The sequence below is a fragment of the Eleginops maclovinus genome, chromosome 21 (genome assembly GCF_036324505.1).
Source record: "Eleginops maclovinus isolate JMC-PN-2008 ecotype Puerto Natales chromosome 21, JC_Emac_rtc_rv5, whole genome shotgun sequence".
NCBI classification, from domain to species: domain Eukaryota; kingdom Metazoa; phylum Chordata; class Actinopteri; order Perciformes; family Eleginopidae; genus Eleginops; species Eleginops maclovinus.
The window spans coordinates 15,149,900-15,162,699 of record NC_086369.1 but is presented as its reverse complement, the minus strand read 5'-3'; the positions used below and the strand labels follow the sequence as shown (position 1 = coordinate 15,162,699).

General features: G+C 42.0%; 1 protein-coding gene, 1 long non-coding RNA gene and 1 other non-coding gene across 4 annotated transcripts; 2 read left to right on the top strand and 1 right to left on the bottom strand.

Moving 5' to 3' along the window:
- Positions 1-2,142: 2,142 nt before the first annotated feature.
- On the top strand, positions 2,143-2,215 carry trnar-ccg (transfer RNA arginine (anticodon CCG)). Its single transcript has one exon. It is a non-coding gene; the product is annotated as a tRNA-Arg (tRNA).
- Positions 2,216-3,194: 979 nt separating this feature from the next.
- shrprbck1r (sharpin and rbck1 related) lies at positions 3,195-11,944 on the top strand. Of its 2 annotated transcripts, none has more exons than XR_010168384.1 (14): positions 3,195-3,815; positions 4,802-4,976; positions 5,468-5,545; positions 5,808-5,949; positions 6,057-6,147; positions 6,571-6,895; positions 7,093-7,193; positions 7,284-7,454; positions 8,467-8,627; positions 8,729-8,840; positions 9,570-9,749; positions 10,176-10,343; positions 10,444-10,587; positions 10,711-11,944. XR_010168384.1 is itself a non-coding variant. In XM_063912918.1 (14 exons), exons 1-14 carry the CDS (start codon positions 3,528-3,530, stop codon positions 10,789-10,791), a joined length of 2,148 nt encoding a protein of 715 aa, XP_063768988.1. In that variant the 5' UTR covers positions 3,195-3,527; the 3' UTR covers positions 10,792-11,944. The 2 variants fall into 2 exon arrangements, 1 of the variants encoding a protein (XP_063768988.1); XM_063912918.1 differs by having other exon boundaries at positions 10,176-10,274.
- LOC134884208 (uncharacterized) lies at positions 8,390-10,177 on the bottom strand. The gene is made up of 4 exons (XR_010168385.1): positions 10,048-10,177; positions 9,862-9,960; positions 9,533-9,742; positions 8,390-8,816 (listed from the first exon to the last, which is right to left on the bottom strand). It is a non-coding gene; the product is annotated as an uncharacterized LOC134884208 (long non-coding RNA).
- Positions 11,945-12,800: the final 856 nt, after the last annotated feature.

Below are 12,800 nucleotides of genomic sequence, written 5' to 3'. Positions count from 1 at the left end.
TGACTCCTCTCAGGTATAAAGTCGCCTCAGGGTCTGAAAGGTCACAATGCTTTGTGACAGTGCTGCTCAAAAAGAAACCTGAAGAAGTGTGTAATTTACTCATTTCAAAGGCCTTTTCTTTCTGTGTTTTTTAGTGATTTATTAATGGAAAGCTTAGTTGCAAAATCAAGTCAATGGATCAATATGATAAGTGAATAAATCAATTAGAAGAAAAGCAATATTTTAATCATTTTTCCAAGCAAAAAAGCCAGAAACTTGCTTTTCTGTGACTTATTTGGTAGAAAATTGAATATCTATGAGCATTGGAGCGGGCGTCAGACAAAATGTAATCATCTAGGAATGTATTAAAGCATATTGCAATGATGTTATTGTCCTGCATGTGATGTAGAATGTGGTCTGTGTGTGAGTGTGCATCCCCTCCAGCAGCACTCCTCCACACATTAGGGCGGTCATAATTCTGAGATCAGATGTGCAGCCCCTGTGGGAGAGTAATAATGAGATGAGGAATACCTGCGGAAGTGTAATCACACCACAGCACGGACCAACACTCATCTAATGAGGCTAATTTGAGTTATGATAGGGAGCCTTTATTTGAACACCAGAGGAAGATTTGTGTTCACAGGCAGGTGTGGAAGGTCAGATTATGCATATTTTGTGGCTAAAATGTGGGGTTGTTGGAGCTACTCATGAATAGATTTAGAGACACATAGAGTTAAATTGTATTAAAGAATGTAAACAGATTTTTGAGCTCTTGGTTTTAAGTCAGGATCCAGAATTTATAGAAATGAATTACATTTTTCATTAAATCTCCTTAAAATGAAATTATTTTATTCTAAATTATACTTTGACATTTGGCCTTGATTAACCGATGCTTTGAACTCCCTAAATCACCATATTGATTAAAAAATACACTTTGATAAAAGAATTGAGTTTAAGAAGGGTTATTTTGTGTGTTTTGCATAACGATACCTCAGAAAGGTTTTTGAGATGAGTTGAATTCTGACTTTTCTCATCCTATACCTGTTCATGAATATGGTTCTTGAATAATTTCTTGTCCAAATTCACCAAATCACCTTATTTGATAAAAAAAACACACATTTCTTCCCCATATTTTGGCTTTATATTCCCATTTTAAGGTAAAGCCACATTTGAGAAATGTCTCAGAATTCTGACTCAAAGAAATCCCTTTTTCAATTTGCACCTGTGACACTGAACATCTGAACTAAATTGCAATATGTTATTCCCTTACCTGTGCATATGGTTACTTAATCCTCCTCCTTTAATGTCACTAAATCATCTTATTTGATTAGAATATACCCAGAAATTGTCCAAATGTTTCCTTCAAGATTCCCTCTTTTGTGTGATAACTCCAGCTCTGACGTGACACCGTGTCATCACCCTCTCATCAGAAGTGATTGAAAGGCTTCAGAGGATCACCGGCTGACTCACAGCAGGGGGGCAGCGACACCCTCCTGCTTCATTACACTTTCTGAACAAAAGAAAAATGACAAGGGACTGTGACTGATGTATCTATAAAAAGCAAATGAGTGAAGGTGTTTCATTTGTAAAAAAAAAAGGTGCTTCGTTAAACTGCAGGACAGGGGGCTGTGATGAATGTGGTATTGATTGAGAAAAGCCCTGCTGGCTGAATGACTAACCTCTTCTTCCGGCCGAGCTGTGTGGTCTAAATCATTCCCGGTACGTGCTACAGTATATTTTGTTATCTGCCTCGTAATTCGTACAAAGCCCCAGAGAGTGTGTGGGATGAGGCGTTCACTGACCATGTTTGGGTGACCCTGTCTCTTGAAAAGGCTTGGGAAGTCAGTCAGCAGGGACGTTTCTCTTAGGGTGTTTCCTGTTGGCAAAGCATTTACATTGCATGTGTACTTGTTTATCAAATATGAAAGCTTTATAACACTAAATCCATGATATTGGAGGGAAGGCCGACTCTTACCTGTACCTGTCATTGTGTTTTTAGCTTTTACTGTTGCTGCTATGACACTTGAATTTCCCTACAGGACCAACTAGAGTTTTTCTTGTCTTTTTAAGTGGGTTGATAAGTATTTGCATTTATTAATTCTCCTTTGTGTATATATAATTGATCAGAGGATTAAAATCCAACAAGAAAAACCTTGATTGTAAGGCCCAGTGGCCTAATGGACAGGGCACCAGCCTCCGGAACTGGGGATTGTGGGTTCGAGTCCCACCTGGGTCGAGTAGAGATCAGAATCTTAATGAAAAGAAAAAGACAGTACTAAAAAATCAAATCAATCACACCTGAGTAATATGCAGCCATTGTTAATGTTGTCAGAAACACCTGTGCCCACCTGTCACAGGTCAATGCTTGTGTTAATGACAGAATGACCCTCATACACCATGGGTCCTCTACCCTCTACTGCATTAAATGTGTGAACGATCCTGCTCAGACCTTGATCAATGCACTAGTAAATTCTAGTTATCTAAATTAAGTATACTGTGGATTTCTTTTCAAATATGTAGTACATATTAGAGCGTATAAATACTCATGTATACCACACAGGTCATTAAACACACAGCATAAATAATATTTCCAACCTGTACATTTCAGCTAAAATGGGGCTGTGCTGCCCCCTTGTGGTCAAATGTGAGCACAACAACATACCTGCCTAATGTTGAATATAAAGTGTACTAAAGTGCAATTTTGAGGAGATATTTCCATTTTTTTGATTAATGCTTACCTCTTCAGCACTACAAAGTGGAAGCAAGTATTGCAACTCTTTACTCTTTCAACTTATTCAGCTTAATCATTTGTTGCAGCTACATAATATTCATACTACATATCAATCAAATACGTTATGATGTATTATAATGGATTAAAACACCTCGAAGAATATAAAGTCGTTATAATCACCTTTACCAGCTGCATAATTAAAATGAGTTGCACGTTAATGCATCCCTAACTAAAATCCAGTGATGCATAAATAATGTAAATTGTCCTTCTGCATAATGAGTACTAATCTAGGTATTTAAAGTATATTTTGATGCTAATTATTTTGCATCTTTTCTTAAGGAAAGACTTACACGTGTTTTTATTGTAACACAGCATTTCTACAATGTGGTAGAAGTGTGTATTACTCCTGTAACTTAAATATTATGAGTACTTCTTCCACCTCTGCTCGTGGTCACGCCCTCATGAATATGACAGTTCACGTCAGCCCACCACGCATGCGCAGTGGGGAGTGAAAGCCTTTACGCACAAACAACAGCAGCCAGTGAGTCAAATTACTGCTGATAACCTCCATGTTTACAGGTGTGAAATATCCCCTGGAATACTGTTAAAGCGAATCGAAACTCTAAGTGAACCTGAAAGGACACTGAGAGGGAGGAGGAGAGTCCTGTGAGCTTTGGGTGAAACAGCTGACAGACAGACGTCACGGACTTGCTTCCTGTTGTGAGAGTGGTTTTGAAATATTGATAAAAATGTCGTTAAAAGGGACACCGTCGACAGGCTGAACCACCCGGGCCCCGTGTGTCTCAATGCGGACAGGATGTCGCTGACTTCAGGAGGTTGGGCACCAGGTTTTACGCAGGACCAGACCCAGGACCAGACCCCCTCCCTCCAGGGTCAAAATGCCGGGGCCCTGCAGCCTCAACCCGGCTGCCACACCGTCCTCGCGTCGGTGCGGGTTTCGGTGTGCCACTCCGGGATCCGACCGCTGTGTCTCCCCGGAGCAGGAGATGTGTCTCTCCGCCTGCAGCTCAGCATGGACCCGGGGAAGTCCGGGGAATTCCGGCTTTCGCTCCAGCAGGAGAGCTGGGGGGCCGGCCGCAGTGTGGTGAGTTCACGGACAGGGTGAAATGTGACACTATAGAGTCAAGTGAAGTACACTGTTGGGGTACTTATACTCTAGATGAGTATTTCAATTGCATGCTACCTTCTACTTCTACTCACTACATCTCTCAGAGGTCCATATTGTGTTTTTAAACTTCAAGTTTATTTAGATGAAATGAGATTGACAAATTGGGAAATTGGCATTGCATAAATAAACATCAACAAAGATATACATTTCTCTAAAGTATCCATAGAATACATTATATAATATACAGAATAACCCAGAAACACTGTAATAGACCAAGGTTAAGATGTAAATATAGGATAACCTGAGATAAGTGCAATTTATTTTAGAAAGGTGTCGGACAGCATATTTTACTGAGCATATTGACATTATTAATACACAGTAATAATGCAAATAATAATGCACACTTATTATAATGCAGTAGTATAGATATATGGAGGTCAGGTATTTCTGAAATAGGTCATTCTGTAGTAGCCTACATATCGATGCATGGTGTACCTTTTCTTCCGACCCGCAGCAGTAGTGTTGGGTTTGTTGTGATGTATTTTGAGTGGGAAAGTACCCAATTTAATACAACATTTGTTTGTGACGCTTGATATGACTTCATTTTTTGTCCAAGAGTTTGGATATATTGTGAAATAAAACCAACTTTTGATGTGAACCGACTAGAGCTTTAGTTTCCAACATGATTTTGCAAGAACCAGATTATTGTATTGACTTGTTTCACCACATTTATTTTGAGATCGTGCAGCTTGTAAGCACATCATTAACTTAAACAATAATGGTGTTATGTTTCCCTCTAGTAGAAAAGGTCTCAACATGGCATACAATCCTTTTTTTTAGGTACATATATTCAAAGTCACATGCATGATTGCCACACTTTGAACCATTGGGATTCATCTTCCTTCCCAAATTGTTCCTCCCTCATCTCCTCTCATTCTTGCTTCCATTGCTTGATTCTGCAGACCATCACTGAGTTTGATCTGAGGAGCGTGAACTATGAGGTGAAGTCACCAAAGTGCCACGAGCTGAGCTTGGCAGCGCCTCCACACGATCGCATCAGCTTCAACATCCACTCCGAGCAGGAGGCGCAGGAGTGGGCCACGGTGGTGCTGTCTTCACTGAGGGAGGCGCACAGAGGTCAGTGCAACTTCCTGCCAAATAGTGCTCCTTTGGATCACAACAACAGCAGAAAGGAGGGAGGGGAAATGTTCTAATGTAGTATTTAATAGGAAGAGCCCTGTTGGATGTGATCTGGAGTAATGATGTTGCCCTTTAGTGAACGTACTTCATGATTAAGCTTGACGAATCCAGCTGGTTAGTTATTTAGTTATTTATTTATTTGAACAAAAGAGCTTTTCACTACAGTCCATCCCAACCACTGTAAACAAGCTTCATATTCTTGTTTCAGGGGAATATCAACAAGTTGGTCTGTGCTCATGTGCAAAACATGCCCCTTGTTTATTACTCAATTACATTCCTGGAAAAGTAAAAGAATAAATGCATATGTTAATGGGAGGATGAAAGTAGTAAAATGTTTCTGTAGAATCTGGATTAGATGATCAGTGCTTTGTTTTTGTGTTTTTTATCTACATGTCCGTTTTCTGGTGTACAACATTTCTGTTTGGCAGTCGCCCCTCAAGACAACAGTCCACAGCGCCTCCCCGATGCTCTCCATCTCGAGAACACAGCGGCCTTGCAACGAACAGGTGTGTGCACAGAATAATATAAAGTATTATCTGATTTATTTCTGTAGATGTGTGTCACTAATTGCCTGATTCCCTCACTCATTTTATTCATCCATTCATTGAATCATGTTTAGCCCTCTAGTGGCTGTTTGGAGGTATGGAAACATCCTCTGCACACTGTGCTCACCTGTGTGGGGTCCTGTGTGCTTCCTTGTGCATGCACGTGTGTGTGTGCGTGTGTGTGCGTGTGTGTGTGTGTGTGTGTGTGTATATCCATCTGTAGAGGACACCTGCATAGAGCTGACACGAGCCATAGAGGCAGGCGACATGCAGTCTGCGTCGCTCTTTGCTGCAACGCTCGCCCGACAACATGCCACGCTGAAGATCCAGCCGTCCACCAGAGACGTGGAGGACAATGAAATCAAGTAGGCGGATTGATAGATGTGCAAGGCCTTGTTTACGTGCTGCTGTGACGACATGATTATCTTTAGGAAGAATTGGCTAATGGTTTGTGTCTCATTTTATCCGACAGCTTGGTCGTTGCTGTGGAGGATTCTTCTTCGTCCTGTTGCGTCACTGTGAAAGTTTTCCCACATATGACGATAGCTGCACTGAAACAGCAGGTTAGTCTGAGAGACGCTCTTTTTCTTTATACGTGTCCTGAGATAATCATGTTGGTTTTATTTATTTAGTCCAAAATACCCCTGTAATGTAACTGGCAAGAGCATGGGTTAGCATGGCTCGAAGCTTTTCATACATAGAAATTCCTGGTATGATTTTGGTCGTTTTAGCCCGATATTGTAGCCTGATGAAGGGTTTTAGTCATTGGATGTCAGGATCTTATATTATCAGAGGAATCAGCTGGAAAAATCCTTCGCTGCAGCCGAACAGCTCGACATAAAACTGCTGTGTTCACTGTTAAATCAAAAGTCTGTTTGTTTTGGAGAGGAAGTTAACTGTGGATAATTCTGCTTGGGGGGTGAACAACTTCTTTAACAAATCCTGACCAAACAAAGGCTTAAATGTCTCCCTCACTGTTTCCTCAGATGTTCCTTGAGTACGGCTTCCACCCGCGGGTGCAGCGCTGGGTGATCGGTCAGTGTCTGTGCAGCGACCAGCGCTCCCTGGCCTCGTACGGGATTCGTCAGAACGACCTCTCGGCCTTCCTGTACCTCCTGTCCGCCCGGCACTCTCGTCTCACCCTCCAGGCCCTGCAGCAGGACCAGGAGAGCGCCCTTCTCCTCACCCCTCCGTCTCTGCCTCTTCCGGGTCCCCCGCTGCCTGCTACCTCTGCTAACGGCCCCTCGTCTCTCGACCGGAGGCCTTACACCACCCTGCCTGCGAGGCTCCACCCCAGCACCAGCAGCACGGGTGAGTATGTAGGGTTTGTGATGGTTATCAGATTTGATTTAACTTCTAAATGTCAAGAGCACACATGAGATTACAGCTCTTTAATTAGTGTGTAAAATGTTAGCAGTAGGTAGAAAAAGAAGAAAACATTTAATAGAGTGCTGCTGAAATGAATCCTGGTTGAATATCAGCTGCTTTTTTCTCCATCAATGTCTTAGGTGGGTCTGAGAGAGGGAACATCCGTGAGATCAGAGACCTAGCCAACATGGAGATGCCCCAACTCAACAGAGCACTGATCCCCAACACAGCCTCCACACAGGTGAGAGAAAGCAGTCAGGGTTTAAAAAGAACAGAGCTTTGATTTTTACACACTTTTAAAAATGCTCATGTTGTTTATCACCCCCCTCAGGGTTGGTCGTGCCCGTCCTGCACCTACATCAACAAACCCACGCGGCCAGGCTGTGAGATCTGCAGCACGAACCGCCCGGAGAGCTACGTGGTGCCGGGGGGGTACCGGCCCGATGCACTGGAGCTCAGACGCATCCAGCAGGAGAAGGACGCGGTCAGACAGTACCAGCAGGTAGGAAACTCACTCACACCTGAACCACAGAGCACTCTGACTCATGCAATCACACACTGATGTACCATACGGTGTCATTCACAACAGCACCAAAAAGTACATTTATAAAACATAATTACACAAATTCTAGATTATCTCTTACTCGATTATAGTGAATTATTTAAGAGGCAATTTTAGAAATAAATACGTTCTTTGTAAAGCCCTTAAAGCAACGCAGGGCTCCAAACTGGACCAAATGCTCAGCAGAGGGGAAAGTCTGAAATTGATTCAAGTCAAAATTTGCTGGCCCCCCAGGTTGACTCTCTTCTCTTCTGTCTCTGTTTTTTTGAAGGAGAAAGGGAGAAGAGAGGTGCTGAGGAGTGCTGGGGCTCAAAACAACTCACTCCTGTATAACCTGGACCAGGACTACTGAACATACACACACACACACACACACACACACACACACACACACACACACACACACACACACACATGGCCCTTTTTTTTATTTCCACTCGGAAGATGAATGTGGGTCATTTGAGATTTACAAGACTTTTTTATCCCTATCAAACTAATACTGGTACAACAGGTGGTGGAATAGGTTATCCTTCATAAACATTTTAGAGTTTTAAAAGGTCTGGAAATGATAAATCACTTAGTCTGACTCCCTTGTGAACCCCTGAGTGAAGCCAATAATGTCTCTGGTTCTCGGGACAGACCGCTGGAGATATGAAGGGGTGATGAGAGACTTTCTTTACATTGAGCTGAATAACCATGGTTGCTGTTGACGATCAGCATCAGGTGTTTTTTTAATGAACTTTAATGAAGAGATTGCCACTAAATTGAATGTATCAGCCTGATTGCTCATTTTGCACTGTTGTGAAACACATTGAAATAAAATGTTTGTACACAATCATTGTGTCATCCTACACTTTTTACACCTGTAATGCATTGTTATGTTTATTGTGCATTTAATAAATACTGACGGGCAACAGTCAGAGCATCATTTTAACCCTCCCAACAACACCAGGCCCGGGAAGCGGAGCGCCGAGAGAACTTCGCCCGGCTGGTGATGCTGGACGGACAGGACCTGCTGCCGAACCCCGAGCCGGTGGACTGCAGGATCTGCTACATGGACCTGCAGCGCGGGGAGGGCGTCCTGCTGAGGGAGTGCCTGCACTGCTTCTGCAGGTACCACTTCACAGTGTCAAGAGCAGAGGTGTGGAGAAATGAAAGAGAGTGAGTCTTCTTCAGCCTGACGTGTCTCTTGTTTGTGCGATGTGTTTATCCAGAGAGTGCCTTCGCTCAGTCATCATGCTGAGCGAGGAGCCGGAGGTGGCCTGCCCCTACAGAGACGACACGTACTCCTGTACCTGCTCCCTGCAGGAGAGGGAGATCAGAGCCGTGAGTTACACACACACACACACACACACACACACACACACACACACACACACACACACACACACACACACACACACACACACACACACACACACACACACACACACACACACACACACACACACACACATAACGATCAGCCTTTGTTTCTGAAGGAGCTGAAAAACTCAATTCTCGGGAAAGGAAAGAAAAAAGGGAAGTAAGTGTTGTGTTTATTTGTAACATCGGGATATAGATATATAGGTATAGATATATAGGTCCATTACTCACTCAATTTGGAAGAAGAAAGCAGACTTCTTGATGCTTTTGCAGTGTTTATTGATATTTGAGCATGCTGCAAATATGGGAACATAGTTTCCATCATGTTTTCCGATTGTGTTGATTCCCAGTATAGTTCTGCATATTTAAAGCTCTTGGTGCTGGAGCTACTGCTTTGTTTTCTGCCCAGACTTTGACCTCTCCTCATGTGGAAAGACTTTAGCAGCTTCAGCTTATATGAAGCAACAGTTTACCAACCTTTCCAGCTTCTAAATGTTAACAAAATAAACTGTAATCCAAACAGAACTTCTAAAGACATGCAATAGTTTGAATGCTTCTGTGTGCAGAACAAGGTGTGTAGAAGAAAAATGGGTAAATGGAAACAACAGAATCCTGAAATCCAGAATCCGGTTAGCTGTATTATTTGTATTTACCCGTCCTTCATAATTCATTTCCGCTCCTCGTTCTCAGTTGGTGCCGGCAGAGGAGTACGAGCGCTGGCTGCAGAGAGGGCTGTCAGTGGCTGAGTCTCGATGTGAGGGCAGCTATCACTGTGCCACCCCCGACTGTGCCGGCTGGTGTGTGTACGAGGACACGGTCAACGTTTTCCACTGCCCCGTCTGCACGAAGCACAACTGCCTAATCTGCAAGGTATATACACACAAACAATACAGCATTTACTGGTGTAATGTGTAGCATTCCTGCATCTAAAGTATTAAAACAGCTAGACTCTGTTTTATATTCTGATGTGTTTTATACTCACATTCTTTCCTACAATTTTCAAACCCAGAGAAATCTGTACGTTTATCAAGGTAAGGGTGCGCTTCATTTTGTTACCTGTTATGTTTTGATTAGGAGACCCCTAGAGGTAGACAATTAGACATTCTGTGTTGGTGATGGTAGAAATAGAGGTAAGATTGTACCCAATTACAGGTGAAAGACGACTCACATGTTTCTAATCGCACTGATCCCCTCAAGCGTACTGCTGTGTAGAGACAGAAATGTTTCTATTTTGATGCATTAAACTTCTCTGAGGTTAAATTTAGCTCCTTGTTTCTATGTCCTTTCTCTCCTCAGTCTATCCACGAGGGAATGAACTGTAAGCAATACCAGGATGACCTCGCAGCCCGCGCTATAAATGACTCTGCAGCCCGGAGGACGACACAGCTACTGCAGGCGAGCTGCCATTCACTTGTGTTTATTTTTATGAAGTGAAAAGGAAAGAGAAAGAGGGATCTAGCCTAAGTAATACTTTAGTTTCAAGGAATTATCTGGTGCAATAATACATCTGGAACAGAAGCACCTTTCATGCAAACTTTCACTCACACTGTTCTGTCTCGAGCAGACTCTGGTGCAGTCAGGCGAGGCCATGCACTGTCCCCAGTGTGGCATCATCGTGCAGAAGAGGGACGGATGTGATTGGCTGCGCTGCACCGTCTGTCACTCTGAGATCTGCTGGGTGACCAGAGGGCCGCGCTGGGGGCCAAGGGTAAGAATCTCTCTTTTCTTATGTAGGAACCCTGGAAGAACACTTCAAATACAAAACATGGTGGTTAAAGAAAGGTTTTATTTGAAAGGGAAGTCACCTCTCATTCTGATCCTCTTTCTAAAGGGTCCCGGAGACACCAGCGGGGGATGTCGCTGCAACGTCAACAATCAGAAATGTCATCCTAAGTGTCAAAACTGTCACTGAGAAACCTGAAAGAGGTCAGATAATAAAATGCATTGAGGTAAAGTATTCTCTAAAATAGAGAAAAGAGGATTAAGGTTAATACATAACGAAATGTAAATTCAAGCTGGATCCACTTTCTTACCGCTTATTTTTTTAAGTAAACCTTTTAAATTATATTTATGTTATATATTAAGGGTCACATCTCACTTGACAAATGATTGCACTGCAGGCGTGTCATTCTCTGTTTTGGAAGCAGTTCCAAACCAGGATGCATTACATTAAAGCGACATTTGGGGTTTATGAAGTGTGGTTGTGTGTTGGTTCTTCTCCATATTCAGTTTATTACCTGCAGTAGAGAAACAGACTGATATTTATGTGTGGAAAATGTGGTTTTTTTAAGCAGTTTATGACTTAGCTTCTGTTGGTACTCCTGTCTGTTAGCCAAACTGCATCTGCTGTGAGTAATACACTGATAATGGAGAAGTTCCTCATAAGAACATAAGAACATCCAAACTACCCCTTTAAACTAAACTGTGGCCTTATTCTTCTGCACAAAAGCTGTTGCCGGGTGTTTCTGACTTATAAATAATAAGTTATAATAAATCCGTCTTGATGTGCAATTTTCTTCATAGAGCTATTTCAAACAAAGTTAATAGAGTTATATATTGTTACGTTTCTGTGTCTGCATGTGTGCGTGGTCACCAGAGAGGTGTGTCTGATTGTTTGTTTGAGCGGAAGCAGGCTGCCTGCACGTGTTCACCTCTCACAGGAGTCTGAACCCGACGAGCGGAGTAGAGCTGAGGTTCTGAGTGTTATACGCTGACATTATTAATAAATAGTGGATAATAGCCAGGTTTTTTTGCAATACTTGAATACTTTCGGAAAAGACTCCTTTTGTTGTGAAGCTTAATAGATCAGCTGCATGTTAGCCAGCACACCTACAGCTTTATTTAAAAGCTTTGTACCCATGATGGTATTTCATCTATGCATGAGTCATTCAGATTGAATCTTCACCATGTTTAGAGCATGTGGGCTCTGCACTCTGCCCCCCGACTACACTACTGCCCCCCCACTGACAAGCCATGAGAAGTCTTCACTGTTACCTGTTCAACACCAGCTCTGTCACTGGTGTTCAGTTGTGCCTTAATTATCAATAAATACACCTACAAACTCACACACGTCTTTGCTCTTCATTAGTAATCTGGATACCACCTGTTTGAATAAAAGTTGAATTCATTTAAGTCACTGTTTAATTACAATGGAATTAATTAGCAATTGGACAAATGCAAATGTTAATTGGATTATTGCATATTAATTTAAACTTTACTCAAATAAAACACACATTATTTTTGAATATTGTGCTATTTTAGAATGATAATTTCCCATATGGGCTTCCAAAATATTATTTTGGAAATTTAGAGAAGGTTTCTTTTCCCCTCATGTTTTATTTTTTACAAATTTTGATTCATACATGTTTAACCAGTTTTCCTGCAGTAATCAACAGAACATATTTCGTTTTTTTCTTGGCTGTTTCTCCATTTCTGAGAGCTTGGTTTAGTTTTATTTTAAACAATATATTCCTGTTTTTATAGGTTTGGTCTACAGACCGCCTAAACCAAGTTCTGGGGTTATTCTGGAAGACATTTTATTAGTAAAAATGTAAGAATTTACATATTTTAATCCATGTGTCAGTCAGCCTTAAATGATGGTATTATTTTGTAATTATTAAACATGTTTTATCTTGTTTTATATCTTGTATTTGTATTGTTTAATTGGAGAGGACAACTTTGTTCAATGTCACATCTGTACTTTCAGTAAACCACCAGCAGGTGTCAGTGTCGCTGTGTGGACACGTGGACAGCATGCATGCGTGGTGTCAGATGGGATGGATTTAGAAACGGGTTGTGTCATTTTCATTTTCATTTAGAGTTTAGCTTCATGTTTTAGGAAGCAAATAAAAAGGAGGCCAAAACTGGGTCCTCGGCATTGACACCGGCGCCTCTCAGGGGGGCGGGGTTTAACCCTCAGCA

Excerpts from the sequence above, each read along its gene's own strand:
- shrprbck1r (XM_063912918.1), top strand. The coding sequence starts at position 3,528 with ATGTCGCTGACTTCAGGAGGTTGGGCACCAGGTTTTACGCAGGACCAG. Across the intron at positions 3,816-4,801 it reads GGGGGGCCGGCCGCAGTGTG|ACCATCACTGAGTTTGATCT; the intron begins GTGAGTTCACGG and ends TTGATTCTGCAG. Across the intron at positions 10,588-10,710 it reads GGCCGCGCTGGGGGCCAAGG|GGTCCCGGAGACACCAGCGG; the intron begins GTAAGAATCTCT and ends CTCTTTCTAAAG.